Genomic DNA, 25,751 nt, shown 5'->3' on the forward strand with positions numbered 1-25,751 from the left:
CGGGAGGATTGCTTGAGCCCAGGAGGTTGGGGCTACAATGAGCTGTGATTGTGCCACTGCCCGCAAGCCTAGGCAACAGAGACTCTGTCTTTAAAATAAATAAATAAATAAGTATATAAGCTAACCAACTAAAATCAGATGTTTTTTTTCAAACATTTAAAAATATTAACCAGGCCAGGCAAGGTGGCTCATGCTTGTAATCCCAGCACTTTGAGAGGCCAAGGCAGGAAAATCACTTGAGCTCAGGAGTTTGAGAGCAGACTGGGCAACACGGTCAGCCCCTATCTGTACAAAAAAGTTAAAAATTAGCCGGGTGTGGTGATATGCACCTGTAGTCCCAGCTACTTGGGAGGCTGAGGTAGGAGGATCACTTGAGCCCAGAAGGTCGAGGCTGCAATGGGTCATCGTGCTGCTGCACTCTAGCCTGAGCCACTGTGTGAGATTCTGTTTCAAAAAAAAAGACAAAACACCCAAAACAAACCAAAAAAAGTATTAAGCAAAAATAAAAGACTGACAGGCCAGGAGTGGTGGCTCACACATGTAATCCCAGCACTTTGGGAGGCCGAGGCAGGCAGATCTCTTGAGGCCAGGAGTTTGAAACCAGCCTGGCCAACATGGTGAAACCCCATCTCTACTAAAATTACAGAAATTAGCCAGGTGTACACGCACCTGTAATCCCAGCTGCTCGGGAGGCTGAGACACGAAAAATCACTTGAACCCAGGAGCCAGAGGTTGCAGTGAGCAAAGATCATGCCACTGCACTCCAGCCTGGGTAAAGCAAGATCCTATCTCAGAAAAAAAAAAAAAAAAAGGAATAAAAAAATATTAATACATTTTTATTAAAAAGTTGCTATAGGGCCGGGCGCGGTGGCTCAAGCCTGTAATTCCAGCACTTTGGGAGGCCAAGGCGGGTGGATCACGAGGTCAAGAGATCGAGACCATCCTGGTCAACATGGTGAAACCCTGTCTCTGCTAAAACTACAAAAAATTATCTGGGCATGGTGACACGTGCCTGTAATCCCAGCTACTCAGGAGGTTGAGGCAGGAGAATTGCCTGAACCCAGGAGGCGGAGGTTGCGGTGAGCCGAGATCGCGCCATTGCACTCCAGCCTGGGTAACAAGAGCGAAACTCCGTCTCAAAAAAAAAAAAAAGTTGCTATAATTTTCATTACTTTATAAATTTTAGGAGTTGTAGCCATTATTCAAACAGTCGATGACCAATAATTGTAGATGCTGCTATTCCTAGGAATAGCTGTTATGAATAGTACTGAATACATTTATTTTACAGTTATGGCAAAGTACATCTCTCTTTGAAATCTTTTTTTTCCCTGAACATTTTAAATAAATATGTAACATTACAAATGTAGTGTGCCCAGAATCTTGGACCATAACTCCATTAGGTTTGATATACACATTTGCATTGAAGATTAATATTTGCCTAGAACATTCACAAGATTTATTTAAAATGTAGCCATTAACCAAAGGACTTCGGGGCATATGTACAAAATTAGAGAACTGTAAGTATTCAGTCAAAAACTACATTAGAAATATTACGTATGACAAAATGCCAGTGGAGCTCTAGTAAAAGTTAGTCAAAACCAGAAAACTCGCAAGTGAGCTTCCAACCATTTGAGGAAATGTTGTTTGCAGATAATATTAAGCTTTTCACTGATTTTAGTAGCATAATTTCCAAAAGGAAATTCCACTTATGATGACAAATCATATTTAAAAATCTGGGCTTGGAGCTAGGCACAGTGGCTCATGCCTTTAACCCCAGCACTTTGGGAGGCTGAGGCAGACAGATCACCTGACGTCAGGAGTTTGAGACCAGCCTGGCCAACATGGCAAAACCCCATCTCTAATAAAAATACAAAAATTGTCCAGGTGCGGTGGCTCACGCCTGTAATCCCAACACTTTGGGAGGCCAAGGCAGGTATATAATGAGGTCAGGTGTTGAGACCACCCTGACCAACATGGTGAAACTCTATCTCTACTAAAAATACAAAAATTAGCTGGGCGTGGTGGCAGGTGCCTGTAATTCCAGCTGCTCGGGAAACTGAGGCAGGAGAATTGCTTGAACCTGGGATGCGGAGGTTGTAGTGAGCCAAGATTGTGCCATTGCACTCCAGCCTGGGCGACAGGGCAAGAATGCATCTCAAAAAAAAAAAAAACCCAAATATTAATCAGGTGTAGTGGTGCATGCCTGTAATCCCAGCTACTTGGGAGGCTGAGGCAGGAGAATCACTTGAACTCGGGAGAAAGAGGTGGCAGTGAGCCAAGATCTCCAGCCTGGGTGACAGAGCAAGACAGCATCTCAAAAAAAAAAAAAAAAAAAAAAAAAAAATCTGGGATTAGTATTTGTGTAAAGGACCCTCAGAATAGGTCTTTTGAGGGCTTTTTGCAGGTAGAAGGATCTCTCAGAACGTATTTGTCAGGGTGAGGCCAGTTGATGGACATCTCTGTGTACCCTACAGTGACCAGCACAGAAGTGACACTTGTTAGGCAAATGCTCCTGTTTTGTGCACACAAAAGATTAAAATTAATCAACAAGAAGAAAACCCAAAACTTTTCCCAGGGCAATGCTGCAGGTTAATTAACCATCAAGTCTTGTTTCTGGAATACATCCTCCATCCCAGTAATTCAGTGGTACTTGTGCTTCCTGCAAGTACTATGGAAAGATAGGATTAAACACTGTTGGGAAATCCAGTTCCGGGAAATTCAAAGCTGTTTCTCAGCTCTTCTGCCAAAGTACTCCCAAGATACGTAAAGAAAGAGAACTGAAAGAGCTCTAACATTGACAATTCAAGGACATAGAGGCACCTTGTATCCACAACCTCCAGCACTCTCTCCCAGGACCCTGAAATTACTGAGTTTGAGAAGCATGAGATCAGGTAATAAAGAGGCTTTACAATGAACCAACCAATACAAGCAAGTAATCTTTTATCTCTCATGTCTGTGTGTCTGTGTATCTTTAGGCAAGTGAACACAAACTCAAATTAACCTGGGTTAATGAAGAGAATCAGTTTAATGAATTTAGAAAACATTAAATGTATATCAGTTGAAGAACTGTTTAAAAACCATGAACAAGCACTTCTATGGCTTCAACTTGACAAGTTTCTTGTAGAGATTTTATCTTATTTTATTTATTTATTTTTAAGAGTGAGTCTTGCTCTGTTGCCAGGCTAGAGTGCAGTGGCTTGATCTCGGCTCACTGCAACCTCCACCTCCCAGGTTCAAGTGATTTTCTTGCCTCAGCCTCCTGAGTAGCTGGGACTACAAGCATGTAGTCCACACCCAGCTAATTTTTTTTGTATTTTTAGTAGAGACGGGGTTTCACCATGTTGGCCAGGATGGTCTCAATCTCCTGACCTCATGATCCACCCACCTCGGCCTCCCAAAGTGCTGGAATTACAGGCATGAGCCACCGAGCTAGGCTCTTGTAGAGAGACTTTAAAACTCACTTCAACAAAATGTATTTCCTGATATAGACAGCATAACTCAACTCACAATGTCTGTCCATTCCTTCATTAAAACACAGAATCCAATACCCTTTCATGATTTAAAAAAAAAAAAAAAAAAAACACTCAACAGACCAGCAATAGAAGGATACTTCCTCAACCAGGTAAAGGGAATCTATGGAAAAACCCACAACATCATACTTAGCAATGAAGGACTGGAATCTTTCCCCCAAGATCAGGAATAAGGCCAGCATGTCCACTTCTATTTAACATTGTACTGTAAGTTCTAACTCAGGCAATTAGATAAGAAAAAGAAGATACCCAGATTGAAAAGAAAGAAGTAAAATTGTCTCCAGTTGCAGATGGCATGATCTTACATATAGAAAACACTAAAGAATCCTTAAATAACTATTAGAGCTAATAAAGAGTTCAACAAGTGTGATGGTTAATTTTAGGTATCAGCTTGACTGGATTAAGGAATAGCTAGAGAACAAGTAAATTATTACTGCTGGGTGTGTCTGTGAGGGTGTTTCAGAGATTGGTGTGAGTCGGTGGGCTGAGTGGGGAACAGCTACCACCAATGTGGGCAGACACCATCCAACTGGCTGAAGGACCAGGCACAGTGGTTCATGTCTGTAATCCCAGCACTTTGGGAGGCCGAGGCGGGCAGATCACTTGAGGTCAGGAGTTCAACACCAGCCTGACCAAAATGGTGAAACCCTGTCTCTACTAAAAATACAAAAATTAGCTAGGTATGGTGGCACACCCCTGTAATCCCAGCTACTTGAGAGGCTGAGGCAGGAGAATCGCTTAAACCTGAGAGGTGGGGGTTGCAGTGAGTGAGCCTTCATGGCGCCATTGCACTCTAGCCTGGGTGACAGAGCAAGACTCCATCTCAAAAAAAAAAAATTGGCTGAAGGACCAGATAGAACAAAAAAGACAGAGAAAAGGTGATTTCTTCTCTTTCTCTTAGAGCTGGGAACACTCTTCTCCTACCCTTGGACAACAGAATTCCAGATTCTCTGGCCTTTGGACTGCAATAACAAAAACAAAATACTTGGGAATAAGTTAAACCAAACAAATGCAAGACTATTACACTGAAAACTACAAAACAGTGTTGAAATAAATTAAAGAAGACCTAAGTGAATGGAAAAGCACCTCATATTCATAGATTAGAAGACTCAATATCAGTAAAATGCTACTCCCTTAATTTATCTACAGATTCAGTGTACTCACTATCAAAATTTCAACTGGATTTTTTTGCAGATATGGACACACCAATCCTAAAATTCAATACAAGGAATGGCCAGGCGCTGTAGCCTACACCTGTAATCCCAACACTGTGGGATGCTAAGGTGCTAAGATTGCTTGAGCCCAAGAGTTCAAAATCAGCCTAAGCAACACAGGGAGAGCATGGTGGTACATGCTTGTGCTTCCAGCTGCTCAAGAGGCTGAGATAAGAAGATCCCTTGAGCCCAGGAGGAGGCTGAGGTTGCAGTGAGCTGTGATCACAGCACTGCACTCCAGCCTGGGCAACAGAGTGAGACACTGCCTCAAAAAAAAAAAAAAAAAAAAAAAAAAAAAAGATAGAGACAGAGGGAGAGAAAGAAAGATAATAAAAAAGAAACAAAAAAACGCAAGGGACGTGGAATAGCCAAAATAATTTTTAAAAGGGAATCGCTTGAACCCAGGAGGCGGAGGTTACAGTGAGCCGAGACTGCACTACTATACTCCAGTCCGGGCAACATGAGTGAAACTCCATCCACCAAAAAAAAAAGGAAGACTCACACTTCCTAATTACCAAACTTACTACAAAGATCCAATCTTTTGTGTTGTTCTGACATAAAAATCGACACATAGATCACTAGAATAGAATTGAGAGTCTAGAAATAAACCCACACATCTATGGTCAATTGATTTTTGACAAAAGTACCAATATCATTACATGGGGAAAGACTGATCTTTTCAACAACTGGATATCTACATGCAAAAAATAAATAAAATTGGACTCCTACTTCATAACATATGTAAAAATTAACTCAAAATGGATGAGAGACCTAAAGATAGAAGTTAACACTAAAAACAGGGCCGGGCGAAGAGGCTCACTTCTGTAATCCCAGCACTTTGGGAGGCCAAGGCGGGCAGATCACCTGAGGTTAGGAGTTCAAGACCAACCTGGCCAACCTGGTGAAACGCCATCTCTACTAAAAATACAAAAATTAGCTAGGCATGGTGGTGCACACCTGTAATCTCAGGAGGCTGAGGCAGGAGAATCGCTTGAACCAGGGAAGGAGAGATTGCAATGGCCAAGATCACACCATTGCACACCAGCCTGGGTGACAAGAGCGAAACTCCATCTCAAAAAATAAAATGAAATAAAATTATTAAGAAAAAACATAGGAGTAAATCTTCATGACCTTCAGTTTATTAGATATGACACCAGAAGCAAAAGAGACAAGAGAAAAAACAGATAAATTGATAAACTGGGCAGCATCAAAATTGAAAACATGTGCTGCAAATGATACATACCACTAAAAAGTGAGAAGATAACCCTCAGAATAAGAGAAAATATTTGCAAATCATATATTTGATAAGGGTCTAGTATCCAGAATAAACAACTCTTAAAATCCAACAACTTTTTTTAAAACGTATTTTTTTTTTTAAAGGCAAAGGGTTTAAATAGACATTTCCCCAAAGAATAGATGAGAAGACAACCAACAGCATTAGTCATTAGGAAAATGAAAGTCACAACCACAGGGAGATAACCACTGCATACCCACTGTGATGGCTATTATTTTTATTTTTTTAAAGGAAAATAACAAGAGTTGGGGAGGCTGTGGAGAAACTGGAACCCCCACACATCGCTGGTGGGAATCAAATTGCTCAGCTGCTTTGGAAAACAATTTGGTAGCTCCTCAAAAAGTTAAACATTAGCATCTAACCTGGCAATTCCATTCCTAGGTATATGTCCAAGAGAAAAAGAAACCCTATGTCCACATGATAATTTGTACATGAATGTTCATAGCAGCATTATTCATAACAGTCAAAAAAGTAGAAGCCACTCAAGTGTCCATCAACTGATGCATGGATAAACAAAATGCAGCCTACACATACAATGAAATATTATTCGGTTATAAAAAGGAGTGATGTACTGATACGTATTGCAACATGAATGAACCTTGAAAACCTGACATTAGGTGAAAGAAGCCAGACACAAAAGGCCACATATCATATGATTCCGTTTATATGAAATGTCCAAAATAGACAAATCTACAGAGACAGAAAGTAGATGAGTGGTTGCCAGGAGATGGGTGCCGTGGAAATGGGTGGTGACTGCTAATGGGCACAGGGTACATGAAAATGTTCGGGAGTTAGATAGTGGTGATTGTTATACAGCTCTATAAATATATTTAAAACCACACAGCTGTACATTTTAAGATAACGAATTTTATGGCATATGAATTATATCTCAATTTTTTAAAAAATGCATTGTTAGGACTATCCCATATTTTTTTAGTTCTATTTTTAAACTTCTCTAAAAACTCTTCCTAAATAGACTAAAGCTCGTCTACAGAGCCACAATGCCAACAACACTGACTGGTCAAGGTAGTCATGTACCCAGCAACTATCCTCATTTCCTTTCAGGCCACTCAATTGCCTCTTGGCATGGTGAAGACATGCTTAACACTCATTTGTGTGGGATTAAACAGAATAGAGTGTGGGTCACTGAACTGAGAAACAGCAAAGCAGAAAAGGCCTAGAACAGGGAATGAAAACAAGGTATCCATGTATTATCCCAGATACCCCTTAGAAAATTGTGTGAGGACCAGAAAAATCACACTTTCTTAGTTGACAAAATTCCTCATCCTTAGGTCAAACATTATAATTCCTCAAATCTGATTTTATACATATGCTTTTTTTTTTGAGACTGAGTCTCATTCTGTTGCCCAGGCTGGAGTGCAATGGCGTGATCTCAGCTCACTGCAACCTCTGCCCCGCAGGTTCAAGTGATTCTCCTGTCTCAGCCTCGTCAGTAGCTGGGATTAGAGTCATGTGCCACCATGCCTGGCTTTTTAATAAAATCTGATTAAGTTTTAACCCTTATACAAGAATGCCCTTCTCAAAAGACCTTGTTCTTTCAAAGTGCATGAAAAATGAAATATTTTTTAAAATTTCCTTTAGGGGATGATATATAACACAACAGAAAGATGACCCACAGGTTAGACTCCTTAGTTGAGTTCCTGTACACATCTATCATTACATAAAATATGAAGACATTTACAATCCTTTTTTTCCATACAAATGTCTGGAAACCTACCTATTACACGAAGTGGGATGCACCTAATTACTTCTTACATGCTATAGTGTTCCTATCTCCACCTTGAACTATAGCACAAAAGGATGCATACATAAAAAAAATATTTAAGAAAAAGACACAAACATATGTGTGCCCAGTTGCTGATCTTTTTAAATGGAGTTAAGTGGGAATCTAATAAAAAGTGGTTTTCATTAAATTAATATAAGCCAAATCTTAGAAAGAAAGCAACCATGACCCATCATTCTAACTTTAAAACCAGAATATTTATATGAATTGTATTATTTATTGTTTTTAAGAGACTTCCAAATGGTAAGAAATACTGAATAAAAACTACAGGTAAGAGATTAAGTATTTTATCTCAAAGCAAAAAATCTAAAGTTTCCACCTCTGTCCTAGGAACAAAAATTAACAACCTTCACATAGATCTGAAAGCTAAGCCTTACATAGATTTTATGATTTGCATTTTACTTTAGAGTATATAGTATAAAAGCATGGATATGTTTTTTTTTTTAATTTTGCCAAACAGCATGGCCATGGATATGGTTCTAAAAAATAAATATGTGAGTTGGACATGGTGACTCACACCTGTAATCCCCGCACTTTGGTAGGCCAAGGCAGGTGGACCACCTGAGGTCAGGAGTTTGAGACCAGCCTGGCCAATATGGCAAAACCCTGTCTCTACTAAAAATACAAAAATTAGCTAAGCGTGGCAGTGGGCACCTGTAATCCCAGCCACTTGTGAAGTTGAGGCAGGATAATTGCTTGAACCCAGGAGATGGAGGTTGTAGTGAGCCAAGATCATGCCATTGCACTCCAGCCTGGGTAACAAGAGTGAAACTCTGTCTCAAAAAAAAAATTTTTTAAATGTGTGTCACTATGATCACATCATAAAGTTTTACTTTTATCACAGCTCAGAATTTGTAACTATAACTCTCTACTAAGAAAGTAAAATTCTCTTGCCCTTTATACTGTAGAGAAGGAAAGCATGGAATTCCATCAGAGTTGTAAGATCAAGGTTGTAATATACAGTTAAAAAACAATACGTAGGTTGAACAAATCATTGTATTTTACTATAGCAAATGTCATTGCTTGAGCCCAGGAGTTTGAGGCCAGCCTGGGCGACATAGGAAGACCCCATCTCTGCTACAAAACAAAAACAAGCCAATACACACTACAAATGACCTCCACTCTGTCATGGGCAGAAGGATAGAATTATTTCAAAATAGCAGAAATAATTGAAGGGGGGGATCCTATCTAATATAAAATTATGGGAAATGTTGGTTTTAGTTTTAATACAATGCTGCATAAATAAGTACACCAAAGCACGACTTCAGATATAGGTAACATAAAATCACTTACTCCTGGTAGGTGAAAGCTAAATAATATTCTCCCTTCACTTTCATGTACTAAATGTTATTACTATATTTGGTATAATCTTGTTGATATTTTAAAACATAAACCAAAGAATTCCCAGCAAAACTACTTAAAATTAATTTGTTTAAATTACAGCATAAATGCAGATTATCAAGTTCAATATTCCAAGCAAAGAATAGTAAACTGATAATTGAGCTTATGCTAATCGTCAAAAGCTCAAGTATTTACTGAAAATATTTGGAAGATTTGGAAAAATCTGAAAGTTTGGACATAAGTTAACCACAGAATGGGACAATATAATCATGCTTCTGGGTGACATATCACAAATCTATGGAAGGCATCACTGCAAATGGGGCAGTAAATCATTAGTTTACTCTCAGAGGCAGAACTGATATGCCCAGGCCTCTGAGTGCAGATGGGCTCTGGAAAACCAGGAAGTGAAACACTGTATGAAAGAACCTGAGCAGTCTGGACGCAGTGGCTCATGCCTGTAATCCCAGCACTTTGGGAGGACGAGGTGGGTGGATCACAGGTCAGGTGTTTGAGACCAGCCTGACCAACATGATGAAACCCCATCTACATTAAAAATACAAAAATCAGCTAGGCGTGGTGACGCACGCCTGTAATTCCAGCAATTCAGGAGGCTGAAGCAGGACAATCGCTTTAACCCGGGAGGTGGAGGTTGCAGTGAGCCAAGATTGCACCATTGTAATACAGCTTGGGTGACAGGGCAAGACTCTATCAGAAAGAAAGAGAAAGAAAGAAATAAGAAAAAGAAAGAAAGAAAGAAAAAGAGAGAGAGGGAGGGAGGGAGGGAGGGAGGGAGGGAAGGAAGGAAGGAAGGAAGGAAGGAAGGAAGGAAGGAAGCAAAGAAGGAAGGAAAGAAGGAGGGAAGGAAGGAAGGAAAGAAGGAGGGAAGGAAGGAAGGAAAGAAGGAAAGAAAGAGGGAAGGAAGGAAGGAAAGAAGGAAGGAAAGAAGGAGGGAAGGAAGGAAGGAAAGCTGAACAAACAGAAAGGTAAGTGGATGCAAACTTTCCTGACCAAAATGGAACTTTCCAGAACATTCCATTAAAGCTTCAGCCTATGTTACTTCCTATTCAGCAATGACATTTCTCAGTCTGGTTCTGAGAATGTCCTAAATAATGCAGTGACAACTATGTACTTATTTGTATACATGTGAATAGGTGCACAACTGTATGGTAATTTTAAAATTCTACAGAAAATCTGAGTTCTTTATGCACTTGTCTCAAGCCCTCCTTTCTGACATCTAAGGCTTCTAAAAGCAATACATATATATTGCTTTTATTTTTTATAAAAAACTCTGTCAATTATATGTTGTTGTGTGTGTGTGTGTGTGTTTTTTTTTCTTTTTTTTTGGGGGGGGACAGTTTCCCTCTGTCACCCAAGCTGGAGTACAGTGGCACAATCTTGGCTCACTGCAACCTCCACCTCCTGGGTTCAAGCGATTCTCATGCCTCAGCCTTCTGTATAGCTGGGATTACATGCATGTGCCATCACGCCTAGCTAATTTTTTGTATTTTTAGTAGAGATGGGGTTTCACTATGTTGGCCAGGCTGGTTTCAAACTCCTGACCTCAAGTGATCCACCCACCTTGGCCTCCTAAAATGCTGGTATTACAGGCATGAGTCACCATGCCTGGCAATATTTGCTTTTTAATTCAAGCTTAAAAAAAGAAAAGGAGGATGCCAAAGCCCTAAAATTTTTTTCTTTTCTTTTTCTTTTTTTTGAGATGGAGTTTCACTTTTGTCACCCAGGCTGGAGTGCAGTGGCGCAACCTCCTTGGTTCAAGCAATTCTCCTGCCGCAGCCTCCTAAGTGGCTGGGAGTATAGGCACCTGCTACCACGCCCAGCTAGTTTTTGTACTTTTAGTAGAGATGGGGTTTCACCATGTTGGCCAGGCTGGTCTCAAACTCCTGACCTCAGGTAATCCACTCACGTTGGCCTCCCAAAGTGCTGGAATTACAGGCATGAGCCACTGTGTTTGGCCAAGAAAATATTTTTTAAAAAATCCTTCATGCCTTCCGACGTTACAAAATTCTTAAAGGAAGTATATCCCAAGAGTACTAAGCCATAAGTATGGAAATCACACTTCTGGGATCTAACCTGATACTAGAGTGACCATGGCTAAATTACAACCTACTAGGAGCAGAGTTCCCTGGCTGCTAACATTTGGATGGGACAAAAGGCATACAATTGGGCCAAAACAGACCAGGAAGTTTCCAAGACTCCTTTAGTTCCAACTTCCTGTGACCGTATAAAATGATTAGATTGTGTTTGATTGGATTGTATATCGCACACCATCAGGGAAGGCACATTTATGAAGGGTCAGAGGACTCGAAATATTCTATGACACTATGCATTAAGTTTGGAGTTCCACAGCTAACTAATAAAACAGGGCTAGGAGTTTTCAATGTTTTATTTTTCATTTCTATGGAAAAGAGGTAAAGTGAATAGAAGGAATGTCTGAAATTCCATTCTGATGCTTTTAATATTTCAAATACTTTTTGTCCGTTTTCTAAAAAAAAAAAAAAAAAAAAAAAAAAGGAAAATAAGCTGCTATTAGCAAATACCAAGTCAATAGAGAAAATTCTCCCAACACCAACATCCAAATTAACCCTAACTCTACCACTTCCAGATCACAGGACATCTGGACAAAGATTTAAAAAGAGAAAAATTATCTTGACTTATTGACAGCCACTGTGGAAATAACTTTTCAGAAAGTAAGAACTTACAAATGGGTAGTTATAAGTAACTACCAAGCCCAAGAACAAATGCAACTGTTTCAATTAGCAACAATGACAATACAAGAAAATAAAGGAAAAATCTTGAATTGTCAGTTTGTTCACTTTCTTTTTTTTTTTTTTTCTTTTTTACTAAGACAAGATTTCACCATGTTGGTCAGGCTGGTTCTCAACTCCTGACCTCAGGTGATCCACCCGCCTCGGCCTCCCAAAGTGCTGGGATTACAGGCATGAGCCGCCACACCCGGCCAGTTTGTTCACTTTCAAACATATTCCCTAATTTTGTGTTTGTAATGCTAAAAAATCTCATTTCAGAGAATACAAAACAAGTTACATATAAGATCAAGTCATAAAAATTCAGGTGTGATAAAATCAGAATGAAGATGAAATTAGGGCTTCTTTCCTCTTTGGGTATTTTAATTTAGGATAATGTCTGACTTACTGGTACCAATATAGATCTCAATGAAAACATTTCTGCCATGAAGACTGAGTTATGAGACATATCTGTTAAGTATAGCTAAGGAAGAAGTGATACTTAATGATTTTTTTAAAAAGCAGCAAAAGGCCAGGCACAGTGGCTCATGCCCATAATCCCAGTGCTTTGGGAGGCTGAGGTGGGAAGACTGCTTAAGGCTAAGAGTTTGAGACCAGCCTGGGCAACACAGTGAGATCCCTATCTTTACAAAAAATAAAAAAATTAGCCAGCATGGTGGTGCACACCTATAGTCCTAGCTACTTGGGAGGCTGGGGTGGGGGGACTGCTTGAGCCCAGGAGTTTGAGGCTGCAGTGAGCTCAGTCTCAAACCACTGAGCTCACCACTGCACTCCAGCCTGGTCAACCAAGCAAAACTCTGTCTCTAAAAAATAAATAAATCGGTAAATAATGATAAAAGTAGCAACACTCAGGTAGGGTTACAAGAAAATGCTGTCCCTAAAAAACCACAATGTCTATAAGACAAAACCCTAATACATATTTTTTCATTTATGAATAAACTACTCTATCACATCTCATTGTCTCCTTATAAATGGGCAGCTTAACTGCCACTAGCATTTATCCAATGTGCTTCTTTATGAAAATTGGTCCTATGGAAATTCTGGAATCACCAACAAGAGATTTCACACTTGTTACCTAAGGGTAGCATGAAATCTGTGTGTATATTTGCGCATGTATATGCTTCTCCTTGTCTCTTCATACAAAAATTTCTCCCCCCAAATCAGTCAACAGTTTATGCCCAAGTCTGTAACAGACACTGTGGGGGATATAAAGGTGTATGCATGAGAGAAGATCCCAGCTCTCAAGATAGTTATAATTTACTTGGGAAAATAGGACATATTCACATAAAGCGGTCCCAGTACCAGTAAAATTGATGGTTATCATATTTTTATTAGTAATATGGAGGTGCTATCATCTGCACATTGTTTGCATGAACCACAAAGCTTTAATCCAAATAGGTAAGAAAAAATAAATCCATGCCATTTATTTCAATTATATTAGAATACAATAAATATACAATAAATAATCAAATTTCTTTTGAGTATGTAAGAAGTAGCATACCAGTAGTAGTAGGGAAGATAAGGCAAGATATTTAATGGCCAAAGTATAACATAAGCTTAGGAAAGGAAACTAAGAGAAAGAAAACAGTTTTTCTATTATTATCTCAGCATGACATGACAAAGAAGTGTGATTTTTCTAGGTTTTTCTCAGAACCCAGAGGTGTGTGAAGATTAAACTGCTGGGCTAGGTTTCTAGAGATTCAGGAGTTAGAGCCCTGACTCTTTCACAATTATATCATCTCCTGCCCTGATTTCCTACCTGTAATAGTCGAGGTTTGAACTAGATGAAGGCTAAAATTCCGTTAATGAACACTTCTGGTAATCCTTTATTTGATAAAATAAATCCAGATCCTCCATCCTACCCACCACTTCCCAATCCCTGTTTTCTCTACCCCTGAAAAAATTACTGTGTACAACATTTGATTTTTTATGAATCTTTCATTAATTATTTGTGTTTATATTATTTGTGTTATATATACTGACTTCTTTATGGTAACTGGTTTTGAAAAAGCAAAATTCTAATTCCTGTTGCTAAAATTTAGTTACTAAACAATCATCACTTTTACATTATCTAGTCCTAATAATCTATCCAGATTAACATGGCATATTACTCAATAGTCTCACAAGAAGGATTTTGTGTAGCTGTGATTCACAACGGTTAAAGATTAGATCAAATAATTATGTATCCATTGCTTTTACTGGCTTAATATGGACCTAGCTACACAGCAACTAAGAGTACAGTAATATTTCATTTCTTCCTTTTATGATAATCCAGTGGACAACACATAAGTATGACTTTGGTACTAAATGGCTACATAAATATCCTTTCATCTGGTAAGTCTTACTAAACCTCTAGTGTTTGGTGGAGAAAATTAAGAAAAGAAGAGGTTGTAATAGTGAGTTTTCTCAAACTAGTCATATTATAATTTTTATGTCCTTGTTTGTACATCTAAATATTAGGACAGTTGTCACCTAGAACAGCAATGAATTCAAATATTATCCAATAAATTCTAAACAACACAAGCTCTCTTCAATTCTTAAATACCTTTTGAGTCATTTCAGTAAAGAGATCAAAGAAATCCAAAGTGAAAAAGGGAGAACATACTCAAGCTTCCATGAAGCTGCACGATAAAGTGAATAATTGGCACAAAAATAAAGCAAAGAATTGAGAAGTATGCTGGAAAAGTCTTTCAAATACTATTCTTGCTTGTATCTAGCTCCACTACACAGTTTAAATTTTGGCCAAATTTTTAAAGTATTTGTTAAACAGTTCCTGCATGTGACATATGTTTCCAGGATACTTCTGACATTGATATGAGAAATTATAAAACATTTAGAAATGAAAATGTTACTCTCAAACAAAAAACACTATAAGTTCCAAGCTTCTTCTGAATTCATAAGATGGAAAAAAATTTGGAAAATAGTACCTTTCTGCTTTAAAATGTTCAAATAATATACATATTTTAAATGTGTGATCATTCAAGGAAAGGGGAAAACAAGTCTAAAATAAAGCAAGGTCCTCAAGTTTACTCCAGGACTCATTACTCTTCCTTTGCAGTCTCAATTCTATTTACTCCATAATAAGTAAACCGTTTTATCCCTTCGGCTGGGAAGGATAATTTTTACCCTATCAAGATGATGACAATGCCACTGCAGCGCTCACCCAGCAAGAAACACATAAATATGAAATAGCATCAAGTCCTTCTATGAAGTGTATGCAAGAATTGATTTGCAATGCATTAATTCAGGAATTCAGCAGAGAGGCTCCTACTATACCTAGCGGATCTAAACTTGAGCTCATGATAACACTGCACAAAGCTATGGTAGATGAAAGTGATAGGTAATGCCAATAGAACAATTCCACTGACAACACAAACTCCTCCAAGAATTCTTCCAGGCACTGTGATAGGATACATATCTCCATAGCCAACTGTAGTCATAGAGATAATCACCCACCAGCAGGCAGCGGGAATGCTGGTGAAGTCCTTGTTGGATGTTTCCAGGTCCAGCCCATGTTCAAGAAGCTGAGAAAGTGCACTAAAGAGTGCCATGGCAACACAAATGAAGACAAGTAACATAACCATCTCTCGGTAGCAACGTTTGAGAGTCAAACCGAGTGTCTGAAGACCAATGAAGTGACGGGCAAGCTTAATCACCCAAAAAATCCTCATCATTCTAAGCACCCTCAAGGTGACTCCAGCCCTCTGGAGTTGAGAGTTCTCGCCTGTAAACACTGTCATCAACACGGAGATGTAATATGGCGTGATTGCCAGTAAATCAATGATGTTCAGGGGTCTCTTGACAAACTCACACTTGTTTTTGGAGACAATGAACCTCACGATGCACTCCGCAGTGAACCAACCTATGCAGATAGCTTCAATTATCCTGTCAAGAGAACAAAAGAAGAATTGATCATTTTATTTTTAAGCATTTTAATAGCTCTTAGATTTCTTCAGATAATACTACATTGACATACTACTTCAGTTACTTTTCCAGAAAACATAAAGAACAGACAACATTACCAACATCATCAGACCACCAGGACGCACACAACAGAACAACAAATCAATTCAGGTGAAAACTGAGGCCAGGTGCAGTGGCTCACGCCTGTAATCCTAGGTCTTTGGAAGGCTGAGGTGGATGAATTGCTTGAGCCCAGGAGTTTCAGACCAACCTGGGCAACATGGTAAAACCCTGTCTCTACAAAAAAAAAATACAAAAATCAGCTGGGTGTGGTGACACACACTGTAGTACTACCTACATGGGAAGCTCAGGTGGGAGGATTACCTGAGCCTGGAAAGGTCAAGGCTAGAGTGAGCCATGACTGCACCACTGCACTCCAGTCTGGGTGACAGAGACCCTGTCTTGAAAACTTAAAAAAAAAAAAAATTCAACTTGATGAAGTTCTTACTTCCATACTGCAATACTATTAAAATAAGATACATATATATATATATATATATTTTTTTTTTTTACTTGCCACTAATACTTTTTAAAAAATAGCTCTCTTATTTGGTGGTTTGAAATTAACTTATCCTCAGCTAGCTGCAACTGAAATTTAACTTACTCTTGGAGCACAGCGGTTCTCCGCTATCATACCAGTTATGAGGTGGATGAGAAGGGCGTTGTTCCTACAGACTGTGGACCTATCTAAGTTTTTTGATGGGTTATTTCTCGGTTGCTTATAGTCAATGTAAGATCATTTCCTGAAATGTGACTCTTCCCTCCCTTCCAATGGGCTTGTGTGGGAGACACTGGCACTGAGCAAGCTTATGGGGCACTGGGTGAGTGCCCTCACCAGGTACACACCAGGTCACAACCATTCTCAAAAGGCTCCCAGCAGAAACAAAGCCAAGGAATCCCACACTGGACCAAAACAGCCTCTAGGATTTTCCCAAAGACCAAAACTACTTTGTCTTCCATCATCATTTTTACACAGTACATATTTTTTAAAGACCACATTTTACCTAGAGCAATATTTACCAGCCTTTCTGCACTACTGCATGCAATGAAAATAATCGCATTTATGCAGCACACTGCAGTCAAGGGGTAGGATTCTTTCTTTCTTTCTTTTTTTTTTTTTTTTTTTTTTTTGAGACAGCCTTGCTTTGTCTCGGCTCACTGCAACCTCCGAATCCTGGGTTCAAGCGATTCCCTAGCCTCAGCCTCCCAAGTAGCTGGGACTACAGGCACATGCCACCACGACCAGCTGACTTTTTTGTATCTTTAGTAGAGACGAGGTTTCACCGTGTTCGCCAGGATGGTCTTGATCTCCTGACCTTGTGATCCGCGCGCCTTGGCCACCCAAAGTGCCGGGATTACAGGCGTGAGCCACCGCGCCTGGCCTCTTTTTTTTTTTTTTTTTTGAGACAAAGTGTCACTGTCACCCAGGCTGGAGTGCAGTGGTAAAATCTCAGCTCACTGCAACCTCCACCTCCCAGGTTCAAGCAATTCTCCTGCCTCAGCCTCTCCAGTAGCTGGAACTACAGGCGTCTGCCACCATGCCCAACTAATTTTTGTATTTTGAGTAGAGATGGAGTTTTGCCATATTGGCCAGGCTGGTCTTGAATTCCTTATCTCAGGTGATCTGCCTGCCTCAGCCTCCCAAAGTGCCAGGATTACAGGCGTGAGCCACCATACCCAGCCAACAGGTATGATTCTTGAAGAAGCCAGCATCCTGGGAGCTCTAGGCCCCCAGTCCTCAGCTCACACACCCCAAAGCTGAGAAAATCAAACTTCAACACCCCTGGCCCTGTGAGCGGTAATTTGAAGGTAATTTTAAATTTAATTATTATTATTTTTAATTGAGACAGTCTTGCTCTGTCACTCAGGCTGGAGTGCTGTGGCACGACCTTAACTCACTGCAACCTCTGCTGCCCGGGTTCAAGTGATTCTCGTGCCCCAGCCTCCCAAGTAGCTGGGACTAAAGGCGTGCGCCATGAAGCCCAGCAAATTTTTTTATATTTTTAGTAGAGACGGGGTTTCTCCATGTTGCCCAGGCTGGTCTCGGACTTCGGACCTCCAGTGATCTGCCCACCTTGGGCTCCCAAAGTGCTGGGATTAGAGGCATGAGCCACCATGCCCAGCTCAAAATTTTTTAAATTCTAAATTAAATGTTACAATTATTACACCATCACTTGTTTTTCTCCAAATAATTCTTTCTCACCACTAACTTGAACCCAAACATTGTAAGTACAATGGAGAGAGAAGAAACTGGAGTAAGTGGGAGGAGAGTAAGTGGGGCAACATTTTGAAAAGAATTACTCAAAGTGCATTCCGCAGAACACAAGTGGTACTGGATGTTACTCATGGAAATGAACAAATACAATTAGCCATGTTTCCCTACTGTAGGGCTTTACGGGGCTGTAAAGATTAACTTTATTTATTAACTTTTATTTTCTGAATAGGTATTCACATTCCCGTGGTTTAAATCACATGGTTTAAAAAAAAAAAAAAACCAGTATAGAAAGAGGTCTCAGGTCGGGCATGGTGGCTTATACTTGTAATCCCAGCACTTTGGGAGACTGAGGTGGGAGAACTGCTTGAGCCCAGGAGTTCAAGACCAGCCTAGGAAACATGGTGAGGCCTCCTCTCTACAAAAAATGAGGCAGGAGGAGTGCTCCAGCCCAGGAAGTTGAGGCTGCATGAGCCGTGGTCATACCACTGCACTCTCACGACTGTGTGTCAGTGAGGTGCCTGCTTCAAAAAGAAAAGAAAAGTCTCACCTCTTACCCTATTCCAGCCACCCAATTCCGCTCCCTGGAGGCAACAAATATCATCACTTTCTTATGCATCCTTTCAGAGCTATTTGATGTATGTACAAACAATAAAAATTTTTACTTATATGTGTATATACGTACAGATACATATATACACACATATATATGTATGTATCTCCTTTTACACAAATAGTTAGCATGTTACACTAACTGTCCTGCCTTGTTTGGTTAATATATCTTGGAGATACTCCCCATCAGCAAATAGAGATTTCCCTCATTTCTTAAACATGGTGACACAGTGTTCCACTGAATGTACTGTGATTCATTTAATCAGTCCACCAGATGAACATTAACAATGATGCAATAAATATTCTTTTTTTTTTTTTTTTTGAAACAGGGTCTTACTCCCATCAACCATGCTGGAGTGCAGTGGCACCATCACAGCTCACTGCAGCCTTGAACTCCCAGGCTCAAGCAATCCTCCCACCTCAGCCTCCCAAGTAGCTGGGACTAAGGCACACACCACCACACCTGACTAATTTTTTTTTTCTTTTTTACTTTTTTTGGAGATGGGGTCTTGCTGGACTGGTTGCCTGGACTGGTCTTGAACTCCCGGTTTCAAGTGATCTGCCCACCTTGGCCTTCTAAAGCACTGGAATTACAGGCATGAGCCCAGCCAATGCAATGAATACTCTTAGTTGTAAATCATTTCCCACGCCGGGCACAGTGGCTCAAGCCTGTAATCCCAGCACTTTGGGAGGCTGAGGCGGGTGGATCACAAGGGCAAGAGATCGAGACCATCCTGGTCAACATGGTGAAACCCCGTCTCTACTAAAACTACAAAAAATTAGCTGGGCATGGTGGCGCGTGTCTGTAGTCCCAGTTACTCAGGAGGCTGAGGCAGGAGAATTGCCTGATCCCAGGAGGCAGAGGTTGCGGTGAGCCGAGATCGTGCCATTGCACTCCAGCCTGGGTAACAAGAGCGAAACTCCATCCAAAAAAAAAAAATAATAATTTCCCACATGAGCAGATATATCAGGAGAATAAATCTGAGACTTGGAATTACGGGGTCAAAGACACATATGTATTTGTAATTTCAATAGAATAATAATTTAGTACAACCTCTGTAGGGGTGGCTTACCAAGCCACCCCTACAGAGGTTGTACTAAATTACCGGCCCACAGGCAATGCATAGTGTCTATTCCCCATGGCCTCACTAATGTAAAGTATTATTGAACTTGGAGGTCTCTCCCACTCTGAGAGATGAAAAGCGCTAACTTATTTTGATGGATGCTGAGCATCTTTGCACACATTTAAGGGCCCGCTCTGTGACCTGTCTGTATCCTTTATTCACAAAGCCCTTAATCTGCTCAGAAACAGTAGGAATATCCTTCAGGGCATGCAGAGTATCAGGCCAGGACTACCGTTCCTTGAAATACCAGTTTTAGAAAACAATTCCAGAGCCTTTGCCTATAAATTTCTTGGTAACAGGGTTTGACAAACCATAGCCTGGGGTCTAAATCCTGCCCACTTCCCATTTTTTCTTTTTTTTTTTTTTCATATAGCATGCAATCTAAGAATGGTTCCTAATTTTTTTTCTCCCACTGGTTTGAAATGGTAGCTTTTATCATACATTAAATTACCAATCATACCTGAGTAAAATTCTGGGTTTTCCACTTTCCAGAGTGCAAAGTTCAGAACTTCACTCAGGTATATCTGATCAATCCATTCTATCTTATACCATGCTCCTCTCTCAATTTTAATTACAGTTGACCCTTGAATAACATGAGTTTGATCACAAGGATCCACTCATAGGCAGTTTGTTTTTCAACCAAATGTGATCGCAAATATAGTATTCTCAGGAAGCAAAACACGCTTATACAGAGGGCCAACTTTTCATATACTTGGGTTTCACAGGGTCCACTTAGGGACTTGAGTACATGCAGATTTTGTTATATGTGGGGGGGTACTGGAACCAACATCCTACATATACCAAGAAATAATGTACTTTGTTTGACGTCTAGTTGAATGTATTACTCAATTGAGTTCTTCCTTTTTAACACTGTCCTGGTTATTCTTTTTTTTCGAGACGGAGTCTCACTCTGTTGCCCAGACAGGAGTGCAGTGGCGTGATCTTGGCTCACTGCAACCTCCGCCTCCCAGGTTCAAGAAATCTCCCACCTCAGCCTCCAGGGTAACTGAGACAACAGGAGTGCACCACCGTCCCCGGCTAATTTTTAATTTTTGTAGAACCGGGATTTCACCATATTGGCCAGGCTGGTCTAGAACTCCTTACCTTGTGATCCATCTGCTTCGTCCTCCCAAAGTGCTGGGATTACAGGCATGAACCACTGTGCCCAGCTGTCCTGGTTATTCTTAAGCATTTCCTCCTCCAACATGAATTTTATTTTTTAATATTTTTTAATGATTTGGGGTAAGAAACAAAATCTAAAGAATTACATTTTATGACGTGTACAAAATTTGAATTTCAGTGGCCATAAATAAAGTTTTATTGGAACACAGCCATGCGCACTCATTTACACATTGTCTATGGCTGTTTTCATGGCAAAGTTGAGTGGTCATGACAGAGATCATATAGCTCTGTAAAACCTAAAGTACTTACTATCATTGCAAAAAAAAAAAAAAAAGTCTGCTGTTGTATTAAGCTAAGGGTTCTTTTTTTTTTTGAGATAGGGTCTCGCTCTGTCACCCAGGCTGAAGTGCAGTGGTACAATTCTGGCTCACTGCAACCTCCACCTCCTGGACTCAAGCAATTCTCCTGCCTCAGCCTCCCGAGTAGCTAGGATTCCAGGTGCACACCACCATGCCTAACTAATTTTTGTATTTTTAGGAGAGATGGGGTTTCATCATGTTGGCCCTGCTGGTCTTGAACTCCCGGCCTCAAGCGATCCGCCCACCTAGGCCTCCAACGTGCTGGGATTAAGGGCGTGAGCTACCAGATTTCTAAATTGGTTGCTATCCTAGGTAGTAAACTGGCAAATATAGTAGGTAGTAGTAAGATGTGCACTTAAAAGGGGATTGCAGGAGCACACAGCAGTGATAATAATAGTTTTCTTAGACTGGCGTGTGGATAAGACGTACCAGTTCTCCAACTAACATACTATGTCTCTCCTCTAGTCAGACACAAGCAAGGGCACTGCACTTGACATCAGAGGCTCTGTGCTCTTTCTGTTCTGAAGGACTAGCCTCACCATCAAGTGGCAGATTTACACGGATCTTCTAAGGACCTTCCTAGCTCTAAAATCCTAAAATTCTATTAATTTCAGAAGAGTAAAAATGTTAATTGTGCCCAGAATGCCAGAACATTTTCTGTCTAATTATTTCCAGCAGCAGCCAAAGTTGTTAAGAATAAAAAGGAGGAAATCCAAATGGTGTAAAATAATCTCTCAGTAAGGGAATTTCAAAGAAGTAGGCTTGTCTGTAATGAGGTCCTCAGGGTTCTGCCTGCCCACACCCCAGGTCGGATGCAATTTATTCAGAATTCCACACCAAAAGGATGAATCAGCGAGAAACCCCAGGTAGCACTTTCACCTTCGATCATGCCAAGGCAGTCTCCAGCAACAAACACCACCGTGCCTGCCAAAATTCCCCATGTTTCCAAATGGCACTCTCACCAATGCCACCACTGACAACTGCTGAAAAACAGAGTACTGCTCACTGAGCACAAAAGCAAACAATTGGGTACTCCTGGAGGTTATTTCAGTAAAATTACACAGGAAAAAAGAAACTAAAGGTACTAAGAGACATCACATTCTTTTGAAGCCCATTCTGATTTTTTCTGAGGTCCAAACTTATAGATGTTCATGAATGCATGCCTAATAAAAATATTCACCACTGACTAATGCCGTTCAGTTGGGTACTATGCTAAGCACTTTACAGACCTCATCTCATCTGATCCTTTTCAAGAAATCTATGAAGTATGTACTTCCCCTAGTATCTCCATTTTACAGATGACAAAATTGAGGCTGAATGGTTAAGCACTTTTCCAAGGTCAAACAACTAAGAAGTTGCAATTACACAGGTAACGAAACCCAGATATATAGGGTTTTACAGTTAAAAGGAGCATTTGAAAATGCTAATGATTTTATGACAATGTCCACTGTTAAGGTTAAATGGGAAAATAAAAAATAAAAATAAAAAAAAGAAGCAAAAAAAAGGTTAAATGGGGCTGGGCACAGTGGCTCACGCCTGTAATCCCAGAACTTTGGGAGGCCAAGGCAGACGGATCACGAGGTCAGGAGTTCGAGAGAGACGAGCCTGTCCAACATGCTGAAACTCTGTCTCTACCAAGAATACAAAAATTAGCCAGGCATGGTGGCAGGCATCTGTAATCCCAGCTACCTGGGAAGCTGAGGCAGGACAATTGCTTGAACCTGAGAGGCAGAGGTTGCAGTGAGCTGAGATCACGCCACTGCATTCCAGCCTGGGTGACACAGCGAGACTCTGACTCAAAAAAATAAACAAATAAAATAAAAAGATTAAATGGTATATGTCAATCATTTGGTCTCCAGAGTTTACATTAGAACAGCATTTTTTGTGTGCTGGGGGCAGTGACACATACCTGTAATCTCAGCATTTTGGGAGGCTGAAGTGGGAGGACTGCTTGAGCCCAGGAGTTCAAGACCAGCCTGGGCAACATAGCAAGACCCTTTCTCTACTACAAACAATGTTTTAAAATTAGCAGGGGGCCGGGCACAGTGGCTCATGCCAGCACTTTGGGAGGCTGAGGCAGGTGGATCAGTTGAGGTCAGGAGTTCAAACCAGACTGGCCAACGTGGTGAAACACTGTCTCTACTAAAAACACAAAACATTAGCTGGCCATAGTGGTGCACGCCTGTAACCCCAGCTATTCAGGAGGCTGAAACAGGAGAATCGTGTGAACCCAGGAGGCAGAGATTGCAGTGAGATGTGATTGTGCCACTGCACTCCAACCTGGGCAATAGAGCAAGACTTCGTCTCAATAAATAAATAAACAAAAAATAAAATAAAATTAGCAGAAAGTGGTGGCATGTGCCTGTAGTCCTAGCTACTTGGGAGGCTGAGGTAGGAGGATTCCCTGAGCCCAGGAGGTCAAGGCTGCAGTGAGCCATGATCTTGCCAGTACAGTCCAGCCTGGGCAACAGAGGGAGACCCTACCTCAGCAACAACAACAACAACAACAAAAGATACAATCAAAAGTGAAAGGGCAACCTACAGAATGGGAGATAATATTTGCAAGTCTGATTAAGAGTTAATGTACAGAATACATAAAGAACTCCTGTGCTTCCGCCACGGCCGCCATTGGAGAGCAGCAGCCATGGCTCTTCACTACCCTATTGCCGTGGGCCTCAACAAGGGCCACAAGGTGACCAAGAACGCGAGCAAGCACAGGCACAGCGCCACCGCGGACGCTGACCAAACACACCAAATTCGTGCGGGACGTGATCCAGGAGGTGTATGGCTTTGCCCTGTACAAGCTGCACGTTATGGAGTTACTGAAGGTCTCCAAGGACAAATAAGCCCTCAAGTTCACCAAGAAAAGAGTGGGGACACACATCCACGCCAAGAGGAAGTGGGCGGAGCTAAGCAATGTTCTGGCCGCCATGAGGAAAGCCGCTGCCAAGAAAGACTGAGCCTCCTCCCCTGCCCTCTCCCTGAAATAAAGAACAGTTTGACCTCCCACCAAACGAAAAAAAAAAAACTCCTGCAACTCAATAACAAAAACAACCCAATTAAAAAATGGGCAAAGGATTTTTTAGATTAATTTTTTATTTTTGTGGATATATAGTAGGTGTATATATTTATGGGTTACATGAGATATTTTGGTACAGGCATGCAATTCATAATAATCACATCAGAGTAAATGGGGTGGTAAATATATACACATTTTTAAAATTATTTTTTATTTTTTTAAGAGACAGAACTTCACTCTGTCACCCAGGCTGGAGTGTAGTGGTGAAGTCAGAGCTCACTGCAGCCTCAAATTCACCTCAAGCATTTATCCTTTGTGTGAGAACACAAGAAGTTTGTCTTTCTGTACCCGATTTACTTCACTTAACATAATGATCTCCAGTTCCATCCATGTTGTTGCAAATGGCGGGACCTCATTCTTTTTTATGGCTGAGTAGTACTCCATTGTGTATGTGTACCACATTTTCTTTATCCATTCATCTGGGTTTTTTGTTTTGTTTTGTTTTGCTTTGAGATGGAATCTTGCGGGCAGCCCCCTGGCACCAAGCAGCCTGAAAGTGCCCCAGCCCAGAAGCTAAGCTGAGATGGAATCTTGCTCTGTCACCCAGGCTAGAGCGGAGTGGCGTGATCTAGATTCACCACAACCTGCGCCTCCCAGGTTCAAGCGATTCTCCTGCCTCAGCATCCCGAGTAGCTGGGACTACAGGTGTGCACTACCATGCCTGGCTAATTTTTGTATTTTTCGTAGACATGGAGTTTCGCCATGTTGGCCACGCTGGTCTTGAATTTCTGACATCAAGTGATCCACCTGCCTCAGCCTCCCAAAGTACTGGGAATACAGGCATGGGCCACAGCACCCAGCCCCATTCTTCTGTTGATGACACTTAGGTTGCTGCCAAATCTTGGCAAATGTGAATAGTGCTGCAACAAACATGGGAGTATACGTATCTTTCTGATATGCTGATTTCCTTTCTTTTGGGTATACACCCACTCAACAGTGGGATTGCTGGATCATATGGTAGCTCTATTTTCAGTTTTTTAAGGAACCTCCAAACTGTTCTCCATAATGGTTGTACTAATTTACATTCCCACTAACAGTATACAAGGGTTCCCTTTTCTCTACATCCTCGCCAGCATTTGTTATTGTCTGTCTTTTGGATGAAAGCCATTTTAACTGGTGTGAGATGACATTTCATTGTAGTTTTGATTTGCACTTCTCTGACGATCAGTGATGCTGAGCACCTTCTCATAATCCTGTTTGCCATTCATATGTCTTCTTTTGAGAAATAGCTATTCAGATTTTTTGCCCATTTTTAAGTATGATTATTAGATTTTTTTCCTTTAGAGTTGTTTGAGCTCTTTATAAGTTCTAGTT

At 40.7% G+C, this 25,751-nt stretch overlaps 1 protein-coding gene and 1 pseudogene across 2 annotated transcripts in view; one reads left to right on the top strand and one right to left on the bottom strand.

Annotated features, from left to right (window-relative positions):
- Positions 1–13,276: 13,276 nt before the first annotated feature.
- The window catches only part of KCNG3 (potassium voltage-gated channel modifier subfamily G member 3), a 61,427-nt gene continuing 48,952 nt past the window's right edge, over positions 13,277–25,751 (bottom strand). For both annotated transcript variants that reach the window (XM_032239417.1, XM_032239418.1), the window contains exon 2: positions 13,277–15,851. In XM_032239417.1, coding sequence (XP_032095308.1) covers positions 15,206–15,851 — 646 coding nt within the window. In that variant the 3' untranslated portion in view covers positions 13,277–15,205. The remainder of the gene's footprint in view (positions 15,852–25,751) is intronic.
- On the top strand, positions 23,866–24,318 carry LOC116524226 (annotated as a pseudogene).

This window comes from Sapajus apella, unplaced genomic scaffold, assembly GCF_009761245.1.
Source record: "Sapajus apella isolate SASKATOON/1434 unplaced genomic scaffold, GSC_monkey_1.0 scaffold44, whole genome shotgun sequence".
In the NCBI taxonomy this organism is placed as follows: Eukaryota; Metazoa; Chordata; class Mammalia; order Primates; family Cebidae; genus Sapajus; species Sapajus apella.